The sequence below is a fragment of the Marmota flaviventris genome, chromosome 2, assembly GCF_047511675.1.
Source record: "Marmota flaviventris isolate mMarFla1 chromosome 2, mMarFla1.hap1, whole genome shotgun sequence".
Classification (NCBI taxonomy): domain Eukaryota; kingdom Metazoa; phylum Chordata; class Mammalia; order Rodentia; family Sciuridae; genus Marmota; species Marmota flaviventris.
Window position 1 is genome coordinate 200,316,195 of NC_092499.1, and position 26,595 is coordinate 200,342,789.

The 26,595-nt window shown below is 55.4% G+C and overlaps 1 protein-coding gene across 1 annotated transcript in view; it reads left to right on the forward strand.

Moving 5' to 3' along the window:
- Phactr3 (phosphatase and actin regulator 3) overlaps positions 1-26,595 on the forward strand; it is a 172,313-nt gene that overhangs the window by 122,240 nt on the left and 23,478 nt on the right. Inside the window, exons 6-8 of the mRNA XM_027954353.2 lie at positions 1,707-1,881; positions 2,611-2,858; positions 21,607-21,760. Of these exons, the coding sequence (XP_027810154.2) occupies positions 1,707-1,881; positions 2,611-2,858; positions 21,607-21,760 (577 nt within the window). The remainder of the gene's footprint in view (positions 1-1,706; positions 1,882-2,610; positions 2,859-21,606; positions 21,761-26,595) is intronic.

Here is a 26,595-nt window from a genome sequence, read left to right on the forward strand (position 1 = left end):
GGTGCTCAGGGCGGGGCCACTGTGATGGGCAGGGGTGGTCTGCAGAGTGCTGAGGTGCATGGGGAATGGCCGCTGGAGGCCCTGTCCAGTGTGGTCACATCCTGCGTGGCTGTCACCTCCCTGTTCCTCAGGTCTCAGTCCAAAGTTCCCCTCTGCCACGTGGCTCCTTCTTTCCCTGGACTCTTTCTGCTGGCCACCTCTCTGGCTGGACGGTGTGCTGGAGCCTGGCTCTGCCTCACCAAGAAAGCGAAAGAGCCGAGATCCTCCAAGACACTTCGGAGCACCGTCTGCCTTTGGATGTGCTCTGGTCACGCTGTTCATGTTCCAGCAGTGCCCGGGGCCACTAGTTGCTGCATGTTCGGGAATGGGTGTGACTTACGTCCCTGTTTCTTCCTGTTGGGGTTAAAAAGAATTGGCTGATTGCACCAGCTGCTGGGGTGTCGGAGGGCCCAGTGTGTAGAGCCCCGAGGGGGGACAGGGCTGCTGGTGTCGTCTGTGCTAAGGAGCTGGTGGCCCACGATACAGACAGGCAGGCTGAGCCACGGCTGCTCCCACCCCCCACTCATGTGCTGGTGAGTGAAGAGACCACAGGCCGACTCCTAGGAAGAAACCCAGGGCTTTGCAGCTCCAGCACCTCCCTCGGGGCTGGCCTCGCAGCCCACTGTGGGCAGTGTGTGCCGTAGGGAGGCTGCGCTTTGTTAAATGTGACCGAGTTTGCCTACTGAGGAGCTTCAAATTCACTGCATGTGAATAACTGGTTTTTGCACAAATTCTAAGAGCTAGGCCTGGGGACATGAAGTGAAGGAGGTGGATTCGGTCTACCCCAGGGATCCCACAGGGTCACCCTCCCTGAGTGGGAGGAGGGGGTTGGGGCAGCCTCCGGTCCTGAGGGTGGGTATCAGGGCTCCAGACGGTGAGAGTCACACAGGGCCTCACCGAGAAGGGGGCACAGGAGCGGAGGAAGGGGACGCATTCCGGGAAGAGGGAGCAGCCGGGAGAGGGGCTGCGGTGATGGGTGAGGGGGGGACAAGGAAGAGGTGAAGCCGGGGGGCTCAGCAGGCAGCGCAAGGGGCCTTGGACCTGGGCGTGAGCGCGCATCGCATCCTGAGGAAGATGGCAGGGGCATATGGAGTCACCTTCCAGAGAGTCCCTCAGCTGAGGCAGGGGAGGGTGAGGCAGAGGGTGGCTCTGGTGGCACCGGGCTGGAGGATGGCTTCAGAACTGGGGAGGGCTTCCGGGTCCACATGAAGCGAGAGTGGCTGCAGGATGTTGGGTCCTGGCAGGGAAGTGAGGAGGCTCGTCTGAGCGGAGACCAGGCAGGAAGGAGGTCGGCCCCAGCACCCCCCACCCCCAGCTCGGCCCCAGCACCCCCCACCCCCAGCTCGGCCCCAGCACCCCTCACCCCCAGCTCGGCCCCAGCACCCCTCACCCCCAGCTCGGCCCCAGCACCCCCCACCCCCAGCTCGGCCCCAGCACCCCTCACCCCCAGCTCGGCCCCAGCACCCCCCACCCCCAGCTCGGCCTCAGCAGCCCCCACAGCTCGGCCCCAGCAGGGTGGGCCCCGTGGATGGAGGGAAACCCACAGGGATATGCCTGGGTCTGGCTGGGCTGGGGGAGGCGTGGTCCTCTGCCCCTGGTCCCGCGGCTCAGCAAGGCCCTGGTCCCAGCATGGAGTGTGATGATCCGGTTGGTTCCTCCACGTCCAGGCCAAGCTGTGCTCTTTCAAGGCCCCGGTATGAAGAGTGCAGACCCGCCCCTCCGAGGACAGCTTTCCACGCCCACGGGGTCCCCTCATCTCACCACGGTCCACCGGCCGCTGCCCCCCAGCCGCGTCATGGAAGAGCTGCACAGGGCGCTGGCCACAAAGCACCGTCAGGACAGGTGAGGCCCAGAGTCTGCCCAGGACGCCCGTGCTACCAGAACTCCCACCAGGCTGGCCTTGTGGACCTGCCGCCCAGGGGTCACCAGGGCCCAGGGCTGAGTTTCATGCACTTCTTGGCATCCTGGACAATCTCTGAACAAGAGTCAGGCCCTGGACTCTGCAGACCACAGAGTTGGCCTGGTTCCCATGGGAGGCCGTGGGGGCTGGGGCTGTGTGTGAGGGGACCTGGCCGTGAGGCTCCTCCGTGAGCCCTCGGGATGTAGGGGGTCATGGGAGGAGCAGCTGACAGCAGGTTGCTCTTTGTGCAGAACTTGAGGCCTGGAGCATCCTATCGGGAGGTCGGGAGCCCTGTGCCCACAGCCACCTCTCGCTCTCCATCCACGTGGCCTGGGGGTGGAAGGAGGAGGGGTTGCTGGAGGCGGCTGGGCCACAGGACACGCGCTTTGGTGGAGTATCAGGGGAGCAGATGCCCTTCTTGGCCCCTGTGAGGTCCCTGATCGCAGCCCTGCCTGCTGCACCCCGCGTTGGCAGGCCTTGTCCCCGCATGCTCTGTGCTCTCCAGGAGAGCCTCCTGCCCAGGGCGATGGTCCTTCCATCACTCCCTGCCCAGGTGCCTGGGACAGAAGCTGCACATTCTCGGGGCCACCCTAGTGATAATTGCCCCAAGTGGATTTTGCCGGGTTTCCAGGTGAGGGCTGGCACGTAACTCATGGGTCTTTCTGATGTAGTTTTCAAGGACGGGAAGGCAAAGGGTCTCCCAAGAAGCGGGTGGATGTCCGTCTGTCGAGAACGTCCAGCATGGAGCGGGGCAAGGAGCGGGAGGAGGCGTGGAGCTCCGACGGGGTCTTGGAGAACAGGCGGACTGCAGTCAAGGAGTCGGAGGAGAACAAGGAGAACCTGCTGGTGAACTCTGAGCTCCAGGACGACTTGCTTTTGTACCAGGATGAAGAGGTGCTGAACGACTCCGTCATCTCTGGTGAGGAGGGCGATGGGAAGCGTGGGCCCAGGCAGCCAGCCACCAGGGCTGAGGCACACGGCCACGTCAGCGCTGGCACTCTCCCCTAGCGTGCTGAGGGGCCAGGTGCAGGCCTGAGTGTGCAGAGAGACGCAGGGCAGGCTCCTGGGGGCGCCTCTCCTGGGACGTGTCTTGAGGCCTGCAGACAGGCTGGGAGGACCTGGGGACACCCGGGACACCCGGGGAGCCTGTCGTACCTGGAGGGTTGAGTGTCTGTTCTCAGGTACGTGTTCTTTGGTGTATGAAAGTGCATTAAAGTGAGCGGCAGGTGGCTTTGAGGATGCCACCCTGCCAAGGCGTGCCCAAGGTTTAGACGTGGCAGCAGAAGCTCTAATTAGAGAAGGGCAAAAGCAGAGTGAGACGTGGAGGGAGGGACAGTGCTTGAACTGCTCTGCCCCAGAGGGGACAGCCATGCAGAAGTGGCGTGGGTGGGCAGAAGTGGGGTCCTCCCTGTCCGTGAGAGGAGGCCAGGCCCTCTTCCTCAGGTGTCCAGGGGGAATGTGTGGTGGCTGAGGGTGATGCTGGTCCTGGCTGGAGCTGAAGGGACGTGGGTGGCAAGTGCCAAGGCCAGGTGGACCTGGGAGCCCAGGGCTGCACAGTGTCCCTCCTGCCACCTTGCCCCCGTCCCAGCCTCTCCACCTGGTCTGAGCAATGTGAGGTGGGCGCAGGATACCAAGGGGGCACTGGGGTCCTGTGGGGGGGCAACTCAGAGTTAAGTTGGTCTCTTTGTGGCAGAAACTCAGCCAGCCCTTGGCCAAAGGGCAGTGGACAGCTCTCCAGAGGTGGTGCCTTCAGAAACGTCTGACCCTGGAGCCTTTCCCTTAAACGCCCATCGGCCTCCTGCAGGACAGTTACGTGGGTCACACCTGAGACCAGCAGGTGCAACCAGGAGTCATGGGCTACAACAGGAGCCTCAACCTTGGCACTAGTGGCATTTGGGGGTGGGGAGGCTCTGCTGTGGAGGCTGTACTGGGCATCAGGATGTTTAGCAGCCTCCCTGGCCTCTACCCATCAGAAGCGACCCTGAGGGGCTGGGGACCATCAGCCTAGACTGGGCCCTGCACCTGGAGTGTGACCTTGTGTGAGTCTCTCACACACTCTGTAACGTGGTTCTTGGACACTGTTAATGACAATGGCCACCCTGTCTTATTGGGTGTGTCTCACGTTTTAGGCATGGTCAGGTTGTTACAGGAAACTCTGTGTCCTCACAGCAACCCCACAAAGTAGGTGGCACTTTTCAGATGGGGAAACTGAGGCGCAGAGAGGCCATGTGACTAGGCTAAGGCCTCGTGGCCAGTTGGTGCCAGGCTGGGGTCTGAGCCCAGGCCTCTGCCCCAGCAGTTCACCTCCCTGCCAGGCTTTCTCTGGGGCTTGGGGGGTCAGCCCGTCCCCTTGGCTCAGGCCCTGGCACGGAGAAAGGCCTCCAGCCGCAAGCACTGTCCTCGCTCGCCAGGCCAGGGTGGGAGGAGACCCTCTCCAGGAAAGGGCTCCCGGGCTTCCTGTCATGGGCATTGCCAGGCAGCTGGACATGAGGTCTGGACTCCTGGCCACCAGGCATGCTGTAATCAAAGGTCAGGCACCCGAGCCTCTCGTGGGCCAGGAATCTCAGCGCTGCCCTAGGGACAGTGAGGTTGAAACAGGGTGAGAAGCGAGTTCCCGATGCCTCTGTAATCTGCCGTTCCTGAGCCCCTGGAAGCAGGTGCAGGCAGTCTGTCCCATTCCCAGGAGTGTCCCTGGCTCCCCAGGGTTAGACCACTGACCCGACCTGTGCGGGAGGAAGTTTCAGCATTGGTTAACAAGAAGGGTACACTGTTGTTTGGGGGAATTTCCCCACAGAGGGGAAGCCTGTGTGGGGTCCTGCTGTGCCCCTGAGGACCAGGATCAGCTTTGGTGTCTCTGCAGCATCTCGAGTCCCAACCCCACTGGCCCTGCCTCAGCCCACATGTGGCGAGGAAGCAGAAAGTGCTGGCCGTAGACCAATCGATTCTCAGGACAACCGCAGTGTGTCTGCTGCCCGCCCATCCGCCGGCCACACGTCTACACACATGATGGAGCCGGGGCATCGTCTTGTCCCCTGTGAGCATCCCGAGGGAGCTTAGGTTCTAGACCTTTCGTGACCCTGGCTGCTCTGTCAGTGGGCATGGCTGGGCATCTGCTTTAGACTTTAATTTTTGGAGATGCCGAGGCCCAGTGCGAGGCAGGCTGGCCTTGAGAAAGGCTGGGAGAGGACAAGTCTGCTGCCTGGGGTCACAGGGTGGGGTCTGCTTTAGTGCAGGTCTGACGATCGGTTCCAGGCTGGGTGTCTGTGGGTCTCGTCAGCACAGGAGGGCTTCACGTCATGCTGGAGGCAGGACACACTGCGCGCGCTCACCAGCATGTGCTTGCACACTCTCACACTGTGTGTGTGGTCAGCCCTGGGGACAGCAGAACCTTGGGAGCATCAGGCCACTGAAGGCGAATTTCACAAGGGACCGTTTCTGTGTCGTTGCTACCCCAGGGTTCAAGTTTTAACGACCGTTAAGAAAACATGCTTTTGCATTTTCTCCTGTGCTAAGGCCAGGAACGGGGACCACACGAGTCTTGTTTGCAGAGCGGTCCCCGCTCCTGGCCCAGGGGAAGCACACGTGGGGGAGGGCGCCAGGGCAGAGGGGCTTCTGCAGGAGGTAGGGCCGCAGGGGAGGGGTTCAGCCCTGGCTTTCTCAGCTCCCAGCCTGTTCACGACAGGACGCCCCCCGGGGCCAGGACAGGCGGGTGCCTGAGCCGTGCTCCTGTGGGATGGAGCAGGCCTTCCCACTTCGTGCATGTTGCTGACTCAGCTTGGGCTGCTCTAACATAGTACCACAGACACGGTGCCTTGGGAATGACAGAAAGTGCTTCTCATGGCCCTGGAGGCTGGAATCCAAGGTCCACACGTATACACGTGTGTATATAGAGAACATGTAAACACACACACGTGTTACATTTTCTTCAGCCACTCACCTGCTGAAGGGCACCTAGGCTGGTTTTATAGCTCAGCTACTATACATCGATGGGGTTGTGACACTGATTTTAAGTCCTTTGGCTGTAAACTGAGGGGTAGGATAGCAGGGTCAAATGGTGGTTTCCATTCCGAGTTTTTTGAGGAATCTCCACACTGCTTTCCGTAGTGGTGGCACCAATTTGCAGTCCCACCAGCAATGCCCAAGTGCACCTTTTCCCCACATCCTCACCCACATGTCATTAGAATTTTAACAGGAATTGCATTTATCACTCGTATTTTTGATAATTGCCATTCTGACTAGGGAGACAGAGAATCTCGGTGTAGTTTTAATTTGTATTTCTCTAATTGCTAGAGATGTTGAACATTTTTTCATATATTTGTTGATGATCATATTTTTTCTGAGAAGTGTCTGTTCAGTTCCTTGGACCACTTATTAATTAGGTTTTTTTTTTTTTACGTTAATTACTTGGGTTCTTTATATATTCTGGAGATCAATGCTCTGAGGTACAGGTGGCAAGATTTTCTCCCATTCTGTAGGCTCTCTGTTTATGTTACTGATTATCTGCTTTGCTGTGAAAAAGCTTTGAAGTTTGATTCCATCCCATTTATTGATTCTTGATTTTACTTCTTGTGCTTTAGGAGTCTTGTTGAGGAAGTTGGTTCCTAAGAGACATGATAGAGAGTTGGGTTGACACTTTCTTCAAGTAGGTGCAGGGCCTCTGGTCTAATCCTAGGTCCTTGATCCACTCTGAGTTGAATTTTGTGTAGGGTGAGAAATAGGTGTTTAATTTCATTTTGCTATGTATGAATTTCTGCTGTATAGGAATGCAATTGATTTATGGGTTTTGATTTTATATCCTGCTACTTTGCTGAATTCATTTGTGAGTTCTAGAAGTTTTCTGGTGGAATTTTTGGGGGTCTTCTAAATATAGAATCATGTCACTGGCAAATAGGGATAGTTTGACTTTTTCTTTACCTGTTTGTATCCCTTTAATTTCTTTCTTTTGACTAATTGCTCTGGCTAGAGTTTCCAGGGACTGTGTTGAATAAAAGCGGTGAAAGAGGATATCCTTGTCTTATTCCAGTTTTTAGAGGGAATGCTGTCAATTTTTCTCTGTTCAGAATGATGTTGACCTTGGGTTTAGCATATGTAGCTTTTACAATGTTGAGGTATGTTCCTACTATTCCTAATTTTTCTAGTGTTTTGAACATGAATAGATGCTGTTATTTTGTCAAATGCTTTTTATGCATCTGTTGAGATAATCATGTGATTCTTGTCTTTTAAGTCTATTGATGTGATAAATTACATTTATTGATCATTCTCTATGGTGAACCAACCTTGCATCCCTGGAATGAACCCAAACTTGATCATGGGGCACTATCTTTTTAATATGTATTTGTATATAATTTGCCAGTATTTTATTAAGATTTTTTGCTTCTATGTTTATCAGTAATATTGGTCTGAAGTTTTCTTTCTTTGATGTGTGTTTGTCTGGTTTGGGTTTCAGGGTAATATTGGAAGGGTTTCCTCCTTTTCTGTTTCATAGAATAATTTGAGGAAGATTAGATTCCACCTGTCTTGACATGTCTCTTACTAGCTCTGTGACCTTGGGTAAGTTGCTCACCCTTTCTGTGCCTCAGTTGTAGGAATGGGGTGAAACCAGAGGTGGTAGGAGGGTTGGCAGTGACCCAGCTGGACATGGTCCTGCCTGCCGTGCTTGTGGGTGAGCTCTCGTTTCTAGGGTGAGAACCGTCCTGGTCACCTCATTAGGAGCGTGAGCACAGGGAACCTGTACCTTACCTCAGCCCCAGCTGCTGAGTGTTGTCTGGCTGCTGCTTCTGTGGACGTCCCTAGCTGATGTGGATGACGCCTCATTCTCTCAGCAAATTTATCAACTTAATAAGAATGTCCATGTCCTGCAGCCAGACAGGCCCATCTGTGCTCCACCACGTGCAATCGACACGCTGGAGATTGGCATGGTTGTGCCTGGTGAGCAAGGATCAGGGACGAGGAGATTCACCCTTGGTGCCCCCTGTAGCAGGACAGGCTGGTGAAGTCCTCGTGTTGTTCAGGGAAGAAAAGCAGGAGAAGGCCGCTAGGTGGCACCTGCCCCGAGCCACCTGCCCCAGGCCAGGTCGGGTGACTCTCAGGCTCCTGCCTCACGGCTCTGTACCCAACACCCTCGTCAGGTCATGGCGAGTCCAGGTCCTGACTGTCCATCCTTTCAGGTGACAGCTGCGTCCTCCTTATCCAGTTGTCACAGGGACCCGAGAGACAAGACTAGCCAAGGGCCTGACTTGTGAGGCACAGGGTGCTCACAGTAACTTGTCCTCAGGGTCATCTGCCGTGGCCTCATGGGAAAACAAGGAATCCCCGTCGGAGCCACCACAGCCTGCGCACCAGGCACCCTTGGAACAGCAGGTGTCGGGGCCCCTTTCATCTGGGTCCCCACATGTAGCTGAGAACCCAGGCCCTGTCCTGGACACTGGGCGGGGGGTGGGGGACCCGGTTCCAGGGAGAGGCAGTGTGGGACTGCAAGAGACTGTCACTTAAGATGTCCACAAGCCCAGCTTTCCCCACCTGGTGACGCTGCTGCCCCCAGATCTGCCTGTGTCACCCTCTACGAGCCCCAGGGTGGGGGTCTCTCCCTGGTCCGTGGTCCTGCGTGGTGGGGCAGAGGTGAGTCGGATGCCTGGTGAGCAGAGGTACCGGCAGCCCAGCGGTCACCGTGGCCTGGTTCTGTGCAGTGCTGTTCCTGGTGTTGGCGAGTCCCCTCAGCTGGCCTCTGAGGTGTGATGCCCCAGATCTGTGCTCCGAGGGGAGTGTCAACCGGAGGACCTGGGGGAGCCAGCACTCAGAGCCCAGGTCCGCACGGGGCACTCAGGTGGCACTGGTGTGTTGGGTGCCACACCCACGCAGGCTGGCGATGAGGGTTGGGACATACCAGCCCCGTGGCACCTGGCTGGCACCGTCTCCTGAGCTGCTGTCACTGTAACAGCATGCGTCTCTGCAGCAGCAGCTCCCAGAACACGCCCGGGGTCCTGGTTGTCCTGTGGAATGGCCGTGACACCTGGCTGAGGTGAACAGTGGGACCTGACAGTCACTGGTCATGGGGCTGCCCTGTGTCCTGAGGGGCATCTGCCTTCTGCTGGGGAGCGGCTGCGTGGAGGTGTTCAGGGCCTTATGGTTTGTGAGGGGAAACGGGAACATTCTGCATGGTGGTCAGTGGGGGCCATTTAGACCAGCCACGACTGGGGCCTAGCGATAGTCCTTTTGTTCATCAAATTCGAGGCTGAAGTATCCCAGGGCTACGTACATGGGTCCATCATTTCACTTCAACTTAAAGCTTAAAAACCAAAGTGTGAACTGCCTGAAGGACACGCCTCTTGGCCCCTCTTTTGACGTGGGCCAGCCTCATCCCAGGCCTTCTGAGCCGAGTACAGGCCTGGTGTGACCACCCACCGTGTGTCCTCTGTGACATCTGGCCCACATCTCGCAAGGTGGGCGAGGACACGGACACTGGGAAGCGGTGGGTGCTCCTCCTCCTCCCCGATCACTGTGGACCTGAGAAAGCTGCAGAGACATGTAAGGATCCCATTTAACTGGTGCTTTTCCCGCTCTGTGAGGGCAGGCTGGGTGAGGGCCGGGGAGGCGGAGGAGCCGGCAGTTGTGGAGATGCAGCAGGAGCCCGGGCCCATGGGCAGGTGCAGTGCATTCCCCAGCATCTCCCCCACTCCAGGGCTACCTGGGAGGTGAAGAACGCAAGTCCTGCCACTGGTCATCATCGTTCGTGGCAAGAAGTGTCCGTCTTAGCAAATTGGGTCTGATTTGGGGATAAACACAATGAAGTGACAAATATTCAGGATCCTGAGTGTGGTGCTTCCTGAAGGGACCCCCCAGCTGAGCCCAGGAAACTGCCCCTGCAGGAGTGCCCACTGTGCATCTGCCCCACCTGCTAGAAGCTTCCACCTGTGTTGTTTGCCAGGAGAGGGCAGTCCTGCCAGCGCCCTGTCCATGCATGTCCTGGGGCCATCCACCATGGCCCACAAGTCCAGAGGCCCTCCTGGTCCTAGATGGAGCCCTCCGTGCCTTCTGCTGGTGAGGCTCGGGGGCTGGGCTCTGCCCAGAGGCTCTCGGCCAGGTGTGCAGCCAGATGCCCTTCAGAGACCACCCTTTAGGAGAGGCTCGTGAGCTTTATGTTGTGCATCCCATAGTTAACAGGAAAAAGAGCCCCAGCATTTGCACAGGGTTTACTTTGAGCTGCAGGCGGGAGGGCAGAGGGTAAGGGGCTGCCTACGCTGCAGATGCGCCCCCACAGCGGGAGGAAGGGTGGCTGAAGCACCCGGGGAGGCAGTACTTCCTGCCTGGCCCGACCTCCTGGACCTTGGCTCAGTGGGCTGCCCTCAGCACACATGAGCAGGAGTAGAGAGACTCCACGTAGAGTAGGGGTCTGCGTGCTTTCTAGAAAGCTTTTAAAGCTTTTAAACTTTGCTGCTTATTCAACAAGCACTGAATGTCTCGGCTCCAGACCTCAAAGATTCCAAGGAAAGTCTAGACTCGGTCTTCACCCTGAGGAGACACCCAGAGCCTGCAGGTCCCTGACCCAAGCTGCCCCAGGGAGTCCCCAAGTCCAGGTTCTCTGAGCATCCTGCAGCCCACTGAGCACGTCAGCACCTCTGGGGTCCACGGGGCATGGTCTGGTTTAGAATGGCCGCCTAGAGTCCTGTGAATTTACCGTGACAGTGACAGGTGGCTTTTCACCTCGGGGGAATCACTGCAGCGGCTTTCCATATGCCTCTCCACACCTAAAAAGGGACCTGAGTGACACTTGACGTCTTCTGCTCTCCACACGTCCACTGGGGAGGACCTGGAGCTGCAGAGGGGGCCGCCCTCCTTAAATTCAAGCACCACCAGGAACCACCCGAGCGCCACCTCCCCCCACGCAGCTCACGTGTTATCAAATGCCTGGGTCACCACATCTCTGGGGTCCCGTTTCTTAGGGTTTACCTTCAGACAACCCCTGCCCCCTGACCTCCTGCTGAATGACGGCTTCTGGCGTCTTCCCCCTCCTCCCCCTTCCCTCTCCCCCTTCCCTCTCCCCCTTCCCTCTCCCCCTTCCCTCTCCCCCTTCCCTCTCCCCCTTCCCTCTCCCCCTTCCCTCTCCCCCTTCCCTCTCTCTTCCTCCCCCTTCCTCCCCCTTCCCTCCCTCTTTCTCCCCCCTCCCCCTCCCCCTCCCCCTGGGGGTTAGACTTTTCTAGGTTCCCTAGAACCTACAGGCATCCCACACAGCTCGTCTGTCTGTCCTGGTTTATTTCACTTGGCGTGATGTCCTCGGGCCCATCCCTGCAGTCACAGATGACAGTTCCTTCCTTTCCAAGGCTGGGTGGCATCCCATTGTGTGTTCACCATACCATCGTCTCCGTCCATCCCATGATGGACGTGGTAGTGTGGATGTTGGCGCTGAGAGGAGCACAGGGGAGCAGCAGCTTAGGCACAGGGGTCTCTGTTCCTTTGGTCATTTACCGGGGAGCTCCGTTTCCCACGATGGGTGTGCTGCCTCTCACTGCCGTCCGAGGCACACAAGGACCCCCTCCACACGCCAGAGCTCGTCTTTGGGAAGCAGCCATCCCAACAGGTGTGAGGGGACACTTCCTGTGGCTTCTCCTGCGTCTCCCCGTGTCACCTTACAAGTCCCCTGGTTGGTGCATCTTGTTGGGGTTTGTGTCTGTCTGTCCGTCCCCCTTTTCTGTCGGGCCCTTATTTCTTGGCGTTGTCTGGATTCGGTGTGTTTTGGAGGCCGAAAACACTGCTCGTGCCACCCCCCACCTGTGGCGTCTCGGCTCTCTGTCCCCTTGCTGTGCACAAGTTCTTGACAGTGCGATCTCATTTGGTCTTGCTTTTGTTTTTGTGCCTTTACTTTTGGGGTCACATACAAAAATGTTTCCCAGACACTGTGCGGCATTTCCCCTGTCTCTTCTGGTGGCTTCACAGTTCCGGGGCGTGTGCTGGGGCGTTCAGTCCTTTCCCCATTGACTTCTGTGGGTGCTGTGGGATGAGCCCCTCTCCTCCTGCCCAGAGTGAGGAGGTGCATATCCAGGTTTCCCGGATGGTGACTGAAGAGGCCGTCCTCTCCCCTTTGTGTGCTCCTGACAACTGACCTTGACGGCTTGAGCTCACTCTGGGCAGTCCAGTTCAGGGCTGACCTGTCTTTACGCAGCGCCATTCTGTCGACCGCTCAGCTTTGCACGAGGGTTTGAAGTCGGCACTGTGATGCCTCTGCCTTGCTGCATTCCACTATCAGATGACCCCAATACTTGGGGTCTTTGTGGTTGCCTTTAGGATTGTTTTTTTCTATTTCTGTGAAAACGATATTGAAATTTGGATAGCGATGACACTGACTGAGGACATTTTGGGTGCATGGACTCTGAAGGGATATTGATTCTTCCAACCCATGAACCCAGATTCCTTTCCATTGATTGAATCATCAACTACTACTTTCATGACTGGTTTGTAGTTTTCAGTAGATTTTTCATTTCTTGGTCCAATTTCACCCTCAGTGTTCTTTTTGCCATTGTGAGTGGAACTGGTTTCTCAATCCCTCTTTCAGGTAGTTCGCTGCTAACATAAAGAAAGGCGCCGATGCTTGTTTGCTGACTTTGTGTCCTCAGACTTTGCAGGATCTACTCGTGGGTGCTCAGTTGGCTGGTGCAGACCTTCGGGTAGCTCTGTACCAGGTCACATCATCAGCAGGTGGCGTCCTTCCTTCCCTGCCGGGATATGCTTCTTCTCTAGTTGCCCTCGAGAGAACATCCAGTGCCTCTCACGGAGCAGTGGGAGGGGGCTGCTTGTCTTTTTCCTGATCCTAGAGGAAAGCTCTTGGCCTTCCCCTCTGAGTGTGTTTGCAGTGGGCTCTTATTATGGCTTTCAGTGTGTTGAGGTACATTTGTCCTGTGTCTAACTCGGCCACATAGAGTCCTCCATGAGCACCTGTCAACTGCTCAGCAGTCCTAAGAACGTTGTGTATAACCCTCAGGCCAGCTCTGTTGGGTCTGCAGAGTTCTCAGGTTGAAGCCCTAAACTCCACAGAGGCTGTTTGGGGGTACTTCAGTCCTACTGGAGGAGACGGAGGCAGAGAAGAGGAATGGACAGAGCTGGGGAGACACAGGGAATCGGTGATGGCCCTGGATGAATGCCTGGGGGAGCAGGTGCCGGGCCCCTGGCTGAGAGGAGGGACACAGGGCTGGGGCAGAGCTGTACTGGTCCCGGTGAGCTCAAGCCTGTCCACCTTAGGGTCTTTCACAAGTGTTTACCTGTGCCTCCTGCATGCTCATGAGCAAGAGCCATAGCACATATGCAGAAGACAGTGGTCTAAGTGTCCCTCAGGTGAGCATGTCCTAGTGTGTTATGCTACTGTGATACACGAGGTCAGAGCCACAAGCTACTTTGTCTCCGTTGTCTCCTCTGCATCCCCTACTTCTGGTGGAACGGGGATGGCCAGACAGAAGGGGCAGTTCCTATTTCCTTGTGGGTAGTGAGACATCCTGCGTCTGGGTTGTCAGTGCTATTTGGATTCAGAGACAGGAATGTCCTTCCACCGTTGTTTTCCATCTTCTAAGTTAGTTCAGTGTTTTGCCCGCACTCTCCCGATCTGAAAGCCTCCGCCCCTTTGCCCTGCTCCTGCCCATAGAATGGAGTCCACCTGGCATCTGGGAGCCTCGGCTGGGCCTTGAACAGCCACTCGGGGTTAGCTCCCGTGGGTCCCCGCAGTGTGGTCTCCAGAAGGACTCTTCTCTTGGAGCCCTGGGGCCCCGAGGAAGGGATGTAGGGATCATCTCTTTGAGAATTACTTTGAGAACATGACAAGTCAACTGTGCCAATGTCACAAGGCCCTGCTGGGGAGGGTAGCAAGGGCAGCTTCTGGCCACCTGCTGTCTGTCTGCAGGATGAGCAGCTGGCTGGGCAGGAAGCTGCCCCCAGGGCAGAAACCTCCTAGGACCTGCCAGGACTGTCCTGAAGAATGACAACCGCGTGGCCAGTGCACTTGGCCTGGTGCTTGACACTGCTGGACAGCAGGCAGGTGCTCATGAAGGGCCTCTGCAGGTGACAGGAGCTTATGGAGGCCTGTAGCAGGTGATTGACAGGTGCTCATGGAAGGCCTGTAGCACTTAGTAGGTGCTTATGGAGGGCCTATAGCAGGTGACAGGTGCTCATGGAGGGCCTATAGCAGGTGACAGGTGCTGTGGAGATCTCTGCACTGTCAACTGGTGTTAAGTTCTCTCTATACAATCAACTGGCATTTACTTAAGGAACCAGATGTGGTTTTTCTGGAGCAGCACTGTCCAGCACAATCGGGAGAAGGTGAGGGTCCTCAGAAGCATGAGCGGGTCCACCCTGTCCACATTGATTAATGTGTACCTGCTGTGTGCCTGGCCCTTCTGGGGGCCTGGAGCAGAGTGAGATCAAGATAACGAGGTTCTTACCTGTCCTGGAGCCCAGTTTCGTGGACAGTGCAGGTCCCAGGCAGACAGAGTGCATGCAGACCGGGGTATGTGTAGTGATGCACATCTTTGTTGATGGGCAGTGACAGGCAGCCACATAGGCTGATCAGATGTGGGACCCCAGGAGGTGACATGGAAGGCAGCTAGCTGTGCAGAAAAAATTCTGAGGAAGGGAAACCTCAGGTACCAAGACGGGGCAGGCAGGGGCACGCTCCAGGAACAGAGAGGGAGCTCCTGCAGAGAGCAGGTGGGGGGGGATGCGGGGCTGGAGGGGGGCGGGGAAAACCTGTCCTCGACCACAGCAAGAGGGCCAGCCCCTGCTCTCACTGGGATAGGAAGGCTGAACAGAGGGGATGTGAGAAGGTCACTTAAAAACAAGATCTTACTGCTCCTTGGAGGGTTCCTGTTTTATGCAGCTTTCTTGAGGTGTCAGTGGCACCTAGAAGACTACACACACCCAAAAGTCAACACAATGAGGTCTGTAGTGCTTAGTAGGTGCCATCACCACAGTTAAGAGGCTTATCTATCGTCCCCCCAGTTTCCTTGTGGTCGTCCCTCCAGCTTCTACATGCCATCTTCTCCGTCCCCAGGCTGCAGGGTACGAGCTTTCTATGACACAGACCTACCCGTGCTTTCCAGAATGTGTATAAATATGTGACCTGTCGGCTTCCTTTCCTGTTAAGTGCTCTGAGATCAGTCTGTGTCGCAGCGGAGCTGACCCTTCCCTCTGTGGCTGAGTCCTGCTCTGGACCTGTTATCCGTGGACAGAGACTGGGCAGTTCCCAGTGACCACAGTTGGCCCCTGAATCTTGGAGGACAGAGGCCTGCCCTGCCTGGGAGTGGAAAGGCTGGATCATGAGGCAGGTGTTTAACTTTTTGAGACCCTAAACGTCCTTTTCCAGGTGGCCCTGGCCTCTCGCCTTCTCAGCAGCTGTGCCCTGGAGTCCCCTTCCTCCAGGTCCCTCACTCTAGGGCACCTTGAGTGGTTTTATTCGCGTGTGCGCAGTGATTCACGAGGAGGAGCATCGCTTCATATGCTTATTTCCCACTGGATCTTCTTTGGTGAAATGTCTATTCAAATATTTTGTCCACTTTTTCAGAATGAGCTTGTTTGTTTTCTTATGTTTTGAGAGTTTCTTTGAAAGATTCCAGATACAAGTCCATTATCAGATACGTGCTTGGCAAACCTCTATCCCAGTGTGTGGGTTGCTCTTTAATACTGCGGCCTTTGAGGAGCAGAGTCACTATCATGGTGAAGTCTAATCTATCCATTCGTTCCTCCATGGCTCATGCTGTGGGTTGTGTATCTTGGAAATCTTTGCCAAGCCCAAGGTCCCGAAGGCTTTCTCCTCACCCACAGCTTCGTATCTTGTTTTGCATTTGCATCTATGATTCATTTGCATTCGTTGTTGTGCAGGGTCTGAGTTAGGAATCAAAGCTTACCATTCACAAAGGAATATGCAGTTGCCTAAGACTGTTAGTTGGAAAGAAATAGAAATACACTTTCTTCATTGAAATATTTTGCACCTTTGTCAAAAATTGATTGTTGGTACTTGTGTGACTCAATTCCGGACCTTTCTATTTGGTTCTGTGGAGCAGTTGTTTATCTGTACTCCAACATCCCTGCCTTGCTTACTGTAGCTTTATACTATGTTTTGAAACCAAATAGCGTTAATTCTCCATTTTTGCCTTTTTAAAAAGTGGTTTTGACTAATTTATGTCCTTTGTAGTTCTATATGAATTATAGAATCAGTTTATACACACACGCGCACACGCATACCACACCCTGTTGGGATTTGATTGAGATCATGTTGAATTTAAGATGAATTTGGGGGAGAACTGTCACCTGAATGACGTTTGGTCTTTTGCCGCAGGAACCTGGTATGTCCTTTCATTTATTTGAGTCATTTAACACTTCCTCAGCAAATGCTTCCTAGTTTTTAATGCACAAGAATCTCACATCTGTTGTCAGGAACCTGCTGGGTATTTCCTGTGTGGGGGCTATTTGTCTATCATTTTTACTCCAGTTGATTGTCTTGCTGACATGTGGAATACAGCTGACTCTCACCTGACTGCACCTGCGCCCACTCTGAGCTCACTCACCTCTTCCGGCAGTGTTTTTGTGGATCCGTGGCTGTTCAACATAAAGGACCATGAATAAAGACAACTTTGTTTCCTCTTTTCCTGTGTGGACCTGCTGTGTCCTGTTCCTGCTCCCTGCCCTGCCTGGGGCCTCCCAGAGCTGAGGCTGGAAGGCCTTGTCCTGAGGTGGTCTCAGTGGGAGGTTCTCCCCCAGCCCCATCAGCAGCCTGTGGTTTGCAGAGGGCCTCACCTGGCTGAGGACACCTCTGGTTTTGTCTTTTTATTGTTGTTTGTTGTGGGTCTTCTCATTTGTCTGCAGGGTAGTGGTGGCAGGATGTCGTCACATGCTTTCCCCTTGTCTAGGAAGGTGACCTGTGGCTTCCTTTTTTGAGCTTGTCAGTGTTTTCTGAATGGTGAACCCATCTTGCCTTCCTGGGTGAAAAACCCGTTTGGTCACGATTACTGCCGTTTTTATAAATTATGGGATTTGATTTGCTAAGTTTTGGTTTAAAATTTTGTGCCAGTGTCCTTAGGAGATGGTATCTTTTTCTGGTTTGGCTTCCAAAGTAACTTCTGGCTTCCCAGGAACCCGCTGGGTATTTCCTGTGTGGGGGCTATTTATTCTGGCTTCCCAGGATGACCCGTGGAGTATTTCTTTCTTTTTTGATCACCTGGAATTATTTGTAGAATATGAGTTTATTAGTTTTATTTATTTCTTCAATGTTTTGTAGAAATCACTGCTTCATTGCTCTGGGGCTCCAGGGTGTGTGTGTGTGTGTCGGGGGGGGGAGGTTGAACTGAAACTGTGTTTACTAGACAGAGGTCTGTGCTGGTCACGGATCTCCCCGACTGAGTTTTGGCAGCCTGTGTCTTTTCCGTTTGTTCATCTAATCTGAATGGTCAAATGTGTTGGCATAAAGTGGCTTGGAGTACTTCCTGGTAGCTTTTTAGTATCGCAGAATCCGCTGATGTCTCTCCAGCTCCTGCGCTGGCCACCCTCCTGATCAGCCTGTCCAGGGTGTCATCAGTCTACCAATCTTCTCAGAGAACCAGGCGTTGGTGTCCACGACCTTGTCGCTTTTCTGGTCTTGATTTCGTTGGTTTCTGCTCCGATCATCCTCATTTCTCGCCTCTACCCATGCAGTTGACTTTGCTCTTCTTTTTTTGAGTTTCTGAAGATGGACACTGCAGTCATGATCTGAGACACTTGTCATACAGGCCTTCATTGCTGTACATGTCCTCCCGGGGCACACGTGAGTACACTGTGTGTTCATTTGCTTCAGAATGATTTCTTATTTCCTCTTTGATTTCTTCTTGGAACGATGCATTATTTGGAAATTTTGAAATTTAGTTTCCAAATATTTGAGTATTTTTCCAAAGAGCTGGATTTCACTCTAGTCACAGAACCCGAGTCCCTGGAGATTTGCTGAGGCTTGTTTATGCTCCACAGCGGGGTCTGCCTGTGTCTTGTGTGCACCCCTGCCTGAGACGAACCTGTGACCTTCTGTTGGTGGAGCGTCGGGAGCGTGGATGAGCCTGGCAGTGGATGGTGTCTTCTTCCCCATCCCCAAATGTTCTGTCCGCTTGTCCTGTGCTGATTGAGACGGGGGCTTTGGCGTCTCCAGCTCTAACGTGGGTTCACATATTCTCGGTTCTATGGGTTTCCCTATGTGCATTTTGAAGTTTTCAGGAGGTTCACCCGTTCTGAGGGTCTGACGCCCTCCGGGGGATGTCACCTAATGCTATGAGGTGGCCTTTCCTCGGGCTCTTCCTTACTTGCCGACACATTTCCACTTACTCTGACTAGTGTGCGGATGGTGAGTCTTTCCCTTTTGTGTCTATGGCTGAAGTGTGTGTTCTGCGGGCACCAGGTAGCTTGGTCCTGCTTACCATCCTGAAGCTGCTGGCCTTTAATCGGGGCGTCCAGAATACTTACATTTCATGCCGTTGGTCTGAATCTGTGTGCTGCATGGGATCCTCACTCCTCTCTGCTCTCTCCGCCCCTTTCTGGATGGGTGATCTCGGCCATTCCATTTTGCCGCCTCCGTTGGCTTTTGAACCATTACCGGGTTTTGCTGTCCTGGTGCTGTTTGCTGTGTTTGTTGTGTGCACCTCTGTTATCACTGAGCCCCTTCAGCCAGGGACGCGGCCTCTGCCCAGTGGCCTCATGCTGCACCCCTCTCCCCTACAGCCTCTGTCCTGGGGCTGTCGTCCACTTGACCTGGACACTCTGAGCCCCGGGTTGTATTGATGAGCAGTTCTCTTACAGAATGAAGTAAGACGTCACATGCTGACACTGTGGTCACCTTGTTTGTGACTCTGTCCTTCGCTCAGATTACGTTCCCATCTGTGTCGTTTCCTTCTGCCCTGACTTCTGTCATTTCTCCCAGTGCCCTTCTGGGTGATTAGTCTTGGAGCTTTCTATGTGCAGAAGGATGTTTATTTTGCCTTCATGTTGACAGATATTTTGCCGAGCAAGGAGCCCTCAGGTTTCCTCTCCCAGCACTTTGAGCGTGTGGCCCGTGTCTCCTCCTGGCACTGTGCCTGACTGACCTTCTCCCCACAGCTGGCTCTGACGGCGATGGCCTCAGCACCGTTGTCTTTGTCATGTCTGGGGGTCACAGAGCTCCTTCCTGCCGCTGTGCAGTGTGCCGATTCTTGACTGTCTCACACTGTGACTCGCTTGAGTTCCGTGGCTGTTGGACACTTTCTTATCCCTATAAATATTCTTGAGTTTTATTCTGGGAAGCAGCTGAATTACGGGGAAGCTGTCTAACTCATCCAGGTCTGGCTTTTAAGATCCTTACATAGAAGCAGAGCTCGGCCAGGGCTAATCACACCCTCCTGCTGCCTTGGTCACGCTGGTCCAAGGGGAATCAGCAAAGGGAATGGAGACATGGCACTGCAGTGAGAGGGCTCCAGGCTCTGCCCTGGGAGACGAGAGAAGAGCCTTCGAGAGACAGCATCCATGATGGGGTGATCTCGGGCAGCTGGGGTCTGCGATTCTCCGTGATGTTCTTGGCCTCCCTGGGGTGGGTAATGGGAGCTGATGTGCCCAGGGCTGGACACTGTGTCCTGCTCGTGGTGGTGTGGAGTGTGGAAGGCGAGGCGGGGCCCCGGCCACGACGGCTTCCTTGCTTTGGGGCTGCTGCGGTACCTGGGGCGAAGGCGCCAGCATTGTGCTTTCCCAAGATGCAGCCGGTGTCCTTGAATGAGCAACCCGCATTGCTGCACCCCTTCGATTGATTTCCAAAGGTTTGAAAATGTCGATCCTGATAATTTTTATTAAGTCATCGTTCTCTTGTTGCTTTCCCTCATTTCACTGACACCACTGACACTCTTTTTAGAAATTACATAAGGAAACTGTTTATTCACAAAATAAATCACAGGAAATCAAAATGTGTAAGTTATACGATCAACCCCTGGCTTTCCTGGGCCAATCTGTAATAAAACAGCGCATGTTTGCAGAACTGAACCCATACACATGGCGCCCTCGTGTGTACTGTGGCTTATTACAGTTTGCCTTCCTCCGGGACCCGCTGGCTTTCCTTGCCCTCAGCCACACGCGCACCGTGGGTTTCCCTTCTCACGGGAGCACCACTCCCAGATGGAGCAGACGTTCCAAGGCCTAGCAGGCGCCCTCTTGTGGACGTTCACGTTGTGTTTAATCTCTTACTCTACCTACTTCCACGTCCTTTTACGTGCTTTTTATGCACTTGCCCCATTTATTTTGGGAGGCCGGCTCCTGGGAGTGGGGTTTCCAGGTCTCAGGACACGGAGAGGAAAGGGTGCACGTGGAGAGAAGGTCTGGCCTCATTTCTGAGCTGCTCCTTCCTGCTCCCGGTTAGACACGGCGCTCCTTCAGGGAGGTTGGGTAGAAGGATCCAAGTCATCAAAAGTCTTGCAGCCATTTTTCTGGAAATCTCCTTTTTATGGCTTTTAAGTTTTTAGCAAAATCTGGTAACTTCTTGGTGAACATCTGGTAGCCTGCAGGTTCCTCATGAAGATGGTGCAGAAGGTCTGGATGTGGCCCTACTGTGTGCCCTCCTCATAGCCCCAGAGGCTGGAGGTATAGCAGATGGTAATGCTGGCCACTGCACAGAGGCTCCTGGGGGTGGGCCCCCACTCACCTCTGGGTATCTCCAGCAAAAGGCTCTTCTGCCCATTAAGAACAAATACAATGGAAAGTTTGTGACAATCCCGAGACGTTTGTGTAGCCTTACAGACTCGTTTTATCAAAAGCTAAAATGATTAAACCGCGTTCGGTGGTTTCCTGGCTCAGCACACTGTGGTTCATGGAAAATGGCCGTCCTCCCCTTGCCGGGTATTGGACCCTCAGCATCCATGAAGGACTTGTCCCAAGACCTTGGAGACGAATTGAAAAACCCCTGACTCCTTCAGACTCCTCATGGCTCTATAAGTAGGTCATTTATAAACTATCAAAACACCTGTGACAGCCAGATGCTCGTCCAGCTGTGACGCCGCATGGTGGCCTACCTCCCAGTCCCTTCCAGGATGCAGGGAGAGTGGGCTGTCGCTGAATTCAAAGCCCAGGGGAGGAGACAGATGATGAACTGGCCAAGAAGAAGATGTCAGTTGAGGAAGGGACAAGGCAGGCGGTGTGATGGGGACTGACTCCAGCCACATCGCACTGTTCTGAAGGAGGCCAACCCTGGATGGCCCTGGCGGAGCTGGGGTAGGCAGAGGGTAGGAGACTATGGACCCTGGAGGTGGGACCTGCTAGGAGTATAAGACTCATGTGGTCAGAAGGGGGTGGGCAGGCAGGCAGGAGGTCAGTGCCACCCTGGGGACGGGGCGATGGCTGCTATGGAGGCAGTTGCTGTGTGATTTACTGCCCAAACTTAGACATCTTTGGAAAAAAAAAATGGGTGCTGCAGGTACCAACCAGGGCTGTCCCTGTGACCTAGATGCATGCTCCCCGACCTGTGGAGCGTGTGGCCTAGTGGGGGCTGGTGAACTGGCTTGGTGGCATTAGGCCCCTGGGCTGGCACACTGGGTCCTTCCAGCTCCCTCCCTCCCTCCCTCCGCCCCAGACCCCCTCCTCCTGCAGGCTGTGTTACTCCAGCACTCCTCTAAGACCTGTTTTCTTTGTCCTCTTATCTCCCTGTCCCCTGATGGGTCTCTTAGGAACCCTGCCCAGGAAATGCAAGAAGGAGCTGCTGGCGGTGAAGCTGAGGAACCGGCCAAGCAGGCAGGAGCTGGAGGACAGGAACATTTTCCCCAGGAGGACGGACGAGGAAAGGCAGGAAATTCGGCAGCAGATTGAAATGAAACTCTCCAAGTAAGTGGCACCGTGCGGACAGGGTGGAGGCTGGTCACAGCCTCAAGGTCTCTGAAATCCTGCCTCCCCTGGGCGCTGGGGGTCTGTGCCATGTCCTCACGCCTCGGCACTGGCTGGCTAGCTCTGCTGAGCGTTCTGGCCTCTGTTCCTTCCCATGGCAATTAGACCATCCCAGAGTTTCCCCCAGCCCCCTGCAGGGGAAGCACTCCTGTGGTGGACAGCCGGAGGTACATGCCTTGCACAGGCTCTGGTGGGGGCAGTTCCCATTCACCTCCCAGTGGTTTCCTATGAGAATGAGGTTGTCTGGCCTGATACTGCCAGAGCCTCTGAGTTTTCCAAGAAAAACTGTACTCACATATGCACACCTGCGCATACATACACGCATGTGTACACACACACACACACACACACACACGCACGCACGCATTGTGGAGGAGGGTGTGTTTGCCGGGTCAGTCTGTGGCCCAGAACCATGAATAAGCACCTTCTGTACCTCCTCATCCAGCCCCAACTCCCGGTGGAGATGACTGTGCTAAGGGGCTGAGCAGTGGGCTACTGCATGCTGGTGGCTGAATGTTCTGGAAGGCAGAGTGGCCAGAAATTAGGGGTTGGACTGTGAAATGTGGTGGCTTTCAAGAGCCGGCTGCCTCCCAGGTTGCTTTCCCTGTGCCAGAGCCACTGGGGCCAGGACACCCAGAGCTTGCTCCCTATCCCAGTCCCAGCTGTGGCTACTGCCTGAGGTCAGCCCAGAGTGGCCCAGTGGGCATTACCCAACACAGGAAAACTGGGCTCTTCTAGCAGGCGAGGGCTTAAGGTGGGGCCCGATGGCAGTCCCAGTTGTCTTGTGTCTCTGGACCAAGGAAGCACCCAGGGAGCCCCCGCTGCAGTCCTGGTGTGCAGCACCCTCCTCTCCCTCTTCCCCTCCTATACACAGCTGGACGCCCCCAGCCCACCCTTCCCTCTTCCAACCCAGAGTTGGCTCCCTGCAGGGGGAGACAGGCTGTCAGAACTGCTCAGGTGGTGACTCGTCTCTGCTCCCTGGACCTGCCCTCAGCGCTGGTGCCCCATGCGCCTCTGGCCTGGGTTTCTCAGCTGTGCAGCAGGGGTGATGCCAGCCTCCTGGCTCCCTGCAGACGAGGCTGCTCGGTGTGGCCCAGTCCTGCTGCAGGTGCTGGGGGCTGAGGCACGGTGGGCTCTGGAAGCCACAGACCCTGGTTTGCACTGATGATCAGGACATGTTGGCGAGTACCCGCCCGTCTGTGAGGTGCGTGCTGGCTCTCTCAAAGCCCCTGAGAGTGCGTGGGAGATCCTGAGAACCCACTGCGCTCCCCTGAGTGCTGCCGTGCCTAGTAAACCCTGGTGGCCGCTGCTGCTGCAGCCCTAGAGACCTGGAGCCCAGCCTCCAGCCCCTCTGCTGCCCCTGCCCTAAGCTCTGGGGCTGTGATGGCCTGGGGCCCAGATCCAGGTCAAGGAATCCAAGGTGGCCATGGCTCCCGGTCAAGGAGCTTTGAAAGTTTGAGGTGCAGGACTTGAGTGTCCTTGGTGAATGCTCCACTCTGGAGAGGCTGGGCAACCCCTGGCCTCATTAGCCTGCTGGGAGTGAGGTTGTCCAGCCCCTGTGACATGGGGTGGGGAGGGACATTGTGTCACCAGGCTGTTGGAAGCTGCTGCACCGTTTCCCTCCCCAGAGTGCCCAGGGGCTGCAGCCGCCTTGGGGTTCCTTTCTGCCCCGCAGTGGTGGGACTGGGGGTCCGGGCTTTGGCTTTCCATCTCTCTGGCCCCTCTTGAGCTGGGACATTTTTCCGCCTCCTCCTCCTCCTCCTCCTGAACTTGGCCTAAAGTTCTCAAGTCATCCCAGCAGCTCATGGTCAGCGGGGCTGCACTGCTCATTGGGCCCCAGTTCCTCAGGTGCTGGGTCCTCCTCCCTGTGTGTGGCTTGCAGAGGTCCCTTGACCTACACTGGGGTCACTGGAGCCACAACAGGGTGAGATGGAAATGCATCAGTACCCCAGGCCTGCAGAGCAGGCAGCTCGGCTGACGTCACTGGACAGGTGGGTGGTTCCCCTGTGCACCTGGTGGACACAGCTGACGGGGGCTGCCTTGCTGCCTGGTGTGAGCACGGCTCACTGGCCCAGGGACAGCAGAACCTTGAAGCTGAGACATGGTGAGTTGAGCTGTAGTCAGAAACTGTTTTCATTGCTGAATGCTTTTCCTGGGTGTGCAGATGGCTTGGTAGTTAAGGTTGTCAGATCTGTACTTCAGGAGCTGATGGACTTTCACTGTGAAGGGCCAGGTAGTGACCACTTTCAGCTTTGTGGCCACACTGTGTTGCACCTCCTTGACTCAGCCATGGAGTCACTGTGGCCAGCGTCGCTGCTGTGTGAAAGAGCGGGCGTGGCCAGGTGGCAGGAGAGCTGTTTACAGTCAGGTAGTGGTTGTGGGACCAGGCGCTCCTATCACTTTAACTGCCTTGTGTGAAAAGTGCCCCGCCTGCAGGTCTTTACCCACCCTTGCCTTCTAACTGTGACCTGGAAAAGGCTTGTCTATTTGAAAAAGTTCTCTTTCAAACTGAAATATTAAGGGACTGGACTTAAACAAAAAATACACATAAATAATGATAGCACAAGTGGTCCAAAAGTACTACCATAGTCGTCATGATGGCACTGGGGACAAGGGAAGTGGGAGCCCGCCCCAGCCATGGATGCACAGGGACACTGGGAGAGTTGGGGCTGCCTGGGATCACCTGCAAGGTCCTTTGCATCACTGTGACCAATGCCTCACAAGAATTCTTCAGAGTGGAAGGGTTTATTTTGGCTCGTGCTTTCCGAGGCTCAGTCCTGGCCATCTGCCTTTAAGGTAGAAACATCTTGGAGCAGAGGACGGTGGAGCAAAGCTGCCCAGCTCCTGGGCACTGCAGAGCAGAGGCAGGGACTGGGGAGAAGATAAACCCTTGACAGAAGGTCCCAGAGAACTGCTTCCTCCAAATATGTCCCACCTCCCAGTGGCCCATGCAGTTATGGACGTATTAACCCCTCACGTGGTGGAATCCACTGAGGAGTCGGAGACCTCATGATCCAACCATTTCCCTAGAGTGCCACCTCTGGTCCAGGCCACATTGGGGACCAAACCTTCAACACATGAGCCCTTGGGGGACACTGCAGATCAAACCTTAACAGCCTCTTATTTGAGAAGTGCCGAAACCATAGACCCTGGGACTAGATTTATCCCATTACTCATTGGACCCCTAACCAGTTTTAAACCTTAGATTAGAACGCAGCAGCCCGGTGGACATTTGTCTCCATGTTTAGAATTGGAAAGCCAACCAAATAGACACAGGAAACAGCAGTTGAGAAAGGACCCCCGAGGTCCCATGTGGCTCCCCAGGAGCTCTGTGTGTGTCTGCAGGGTGGGCTAATTGGGCCCTTTGTCTTTGCCTCCCTTCAGAGATCTCCCACCATCTCCTGCTGAATAACTCAGCCTCTGGTTGCCCTGGCAACTGGCCATCCTCCACTCCCCGGAGGTGCCTGGTGTTTTCATTTGTTTTAATTTTTCATTTCCAGACCCTTCCTATCTTAAGCCCCACTGCTTGGGCCTCTTCTGGATAAGGTGGTCACTGTTGCCACCCCCACCCCACAAACACCCTGCATGCTTAGTCTGGGGACCACAGCACAGTTGGGGTCACCTTTGTGGGGATGAGCCTATTTTCTGGTGGGCACTTAGCTCTCCTTCAAGACCGTGTTGGTAAAGGGACAGAGTGTTGGGGACCCACAGCTCGGGTCATACACCGCAGGTGTGTCCTGGAAACCACCACCTGGTGTCACCTGCTTCCTGTCTGCCACACCTCCCAGGGGAGCCCACTATAGGGGAGCGGCCATGAGCTGTCAGCCGTCTCTCCTGCCCTGTTAAGTCACCCTCCCTGGACCCCAATTTGGAACTTCTATCATCTCCATCTTACATCTGAGACCAAGCCTCAGCCAGGGGCCACAGGCTCAAGGGTCCCAGGGCACAGCGTGGTCAGGCCCTGGGCAGGAAGGTGTCGTGTGGCCTCATCTATCCCAGGGTTTTGAAGAGTCTTCGGTTGGTCTGGCTTCACTGTGGGTCTTCCAGCCACCAGCCCACACACAGGGCTCGGGTCGGGGAGACCTCACACTGTGTCGGGAGGGGAAGACCGCCTGCCTGGTACGGGGAGGGAGGGCAGCTCCTTGGTGAACACACCTGGGAGGCGGGCAGCCCAGCAGGGCTTGGAGAAGGGAGGGCCGATGGGCTTGAATGCCACCCTGCCCTCTCTGTCGTGCCCCTGAGTAGCAGTGCCACCAGCCCAGGACCTCCCTCCTGCTGTGAGAAGTGGGGAAGGTGGTGGCCCTGCAGAGTTTCTAGGTGAGCCCATATGACGAGTCCCATGAGCACGTTCCCAGAGGAGGGGCCAGGGCTGGAGTGCTGTGGTCATGGCTGTGGCCGGGCACACTCCTGGGCCGATTGTCATTTGCACAGGGCACAAGGCCACCAGCAGGCCTCAGGAGGAGGAGAGACTACGCAGGGGTGGGAGGGCACGGATGCCAGCAGCTGGTGGCCCAGGAGCCTCGCTGTGCTTGCTGCTGGGGGCCTGTTCTGTGGTGCTGGGACTGTGCCTGGAGACCCGGGGCTGGGCGGCCTTCCTTACTGCTCCCGCGGGGAGCCCTGTGTTCTGAGGCTGCGGGCGAGAGGCCGATTACAGCTCCCTGGCACCCATCAGGGTTGGCACTGGGCATGTTGATGCCGTCCTTAACTCATCTTCCACCTTCCCTCGGGACGTTTTGTTCTGCATCTAAAAAAGACTGCTTTGTTCAGGTCTGAGG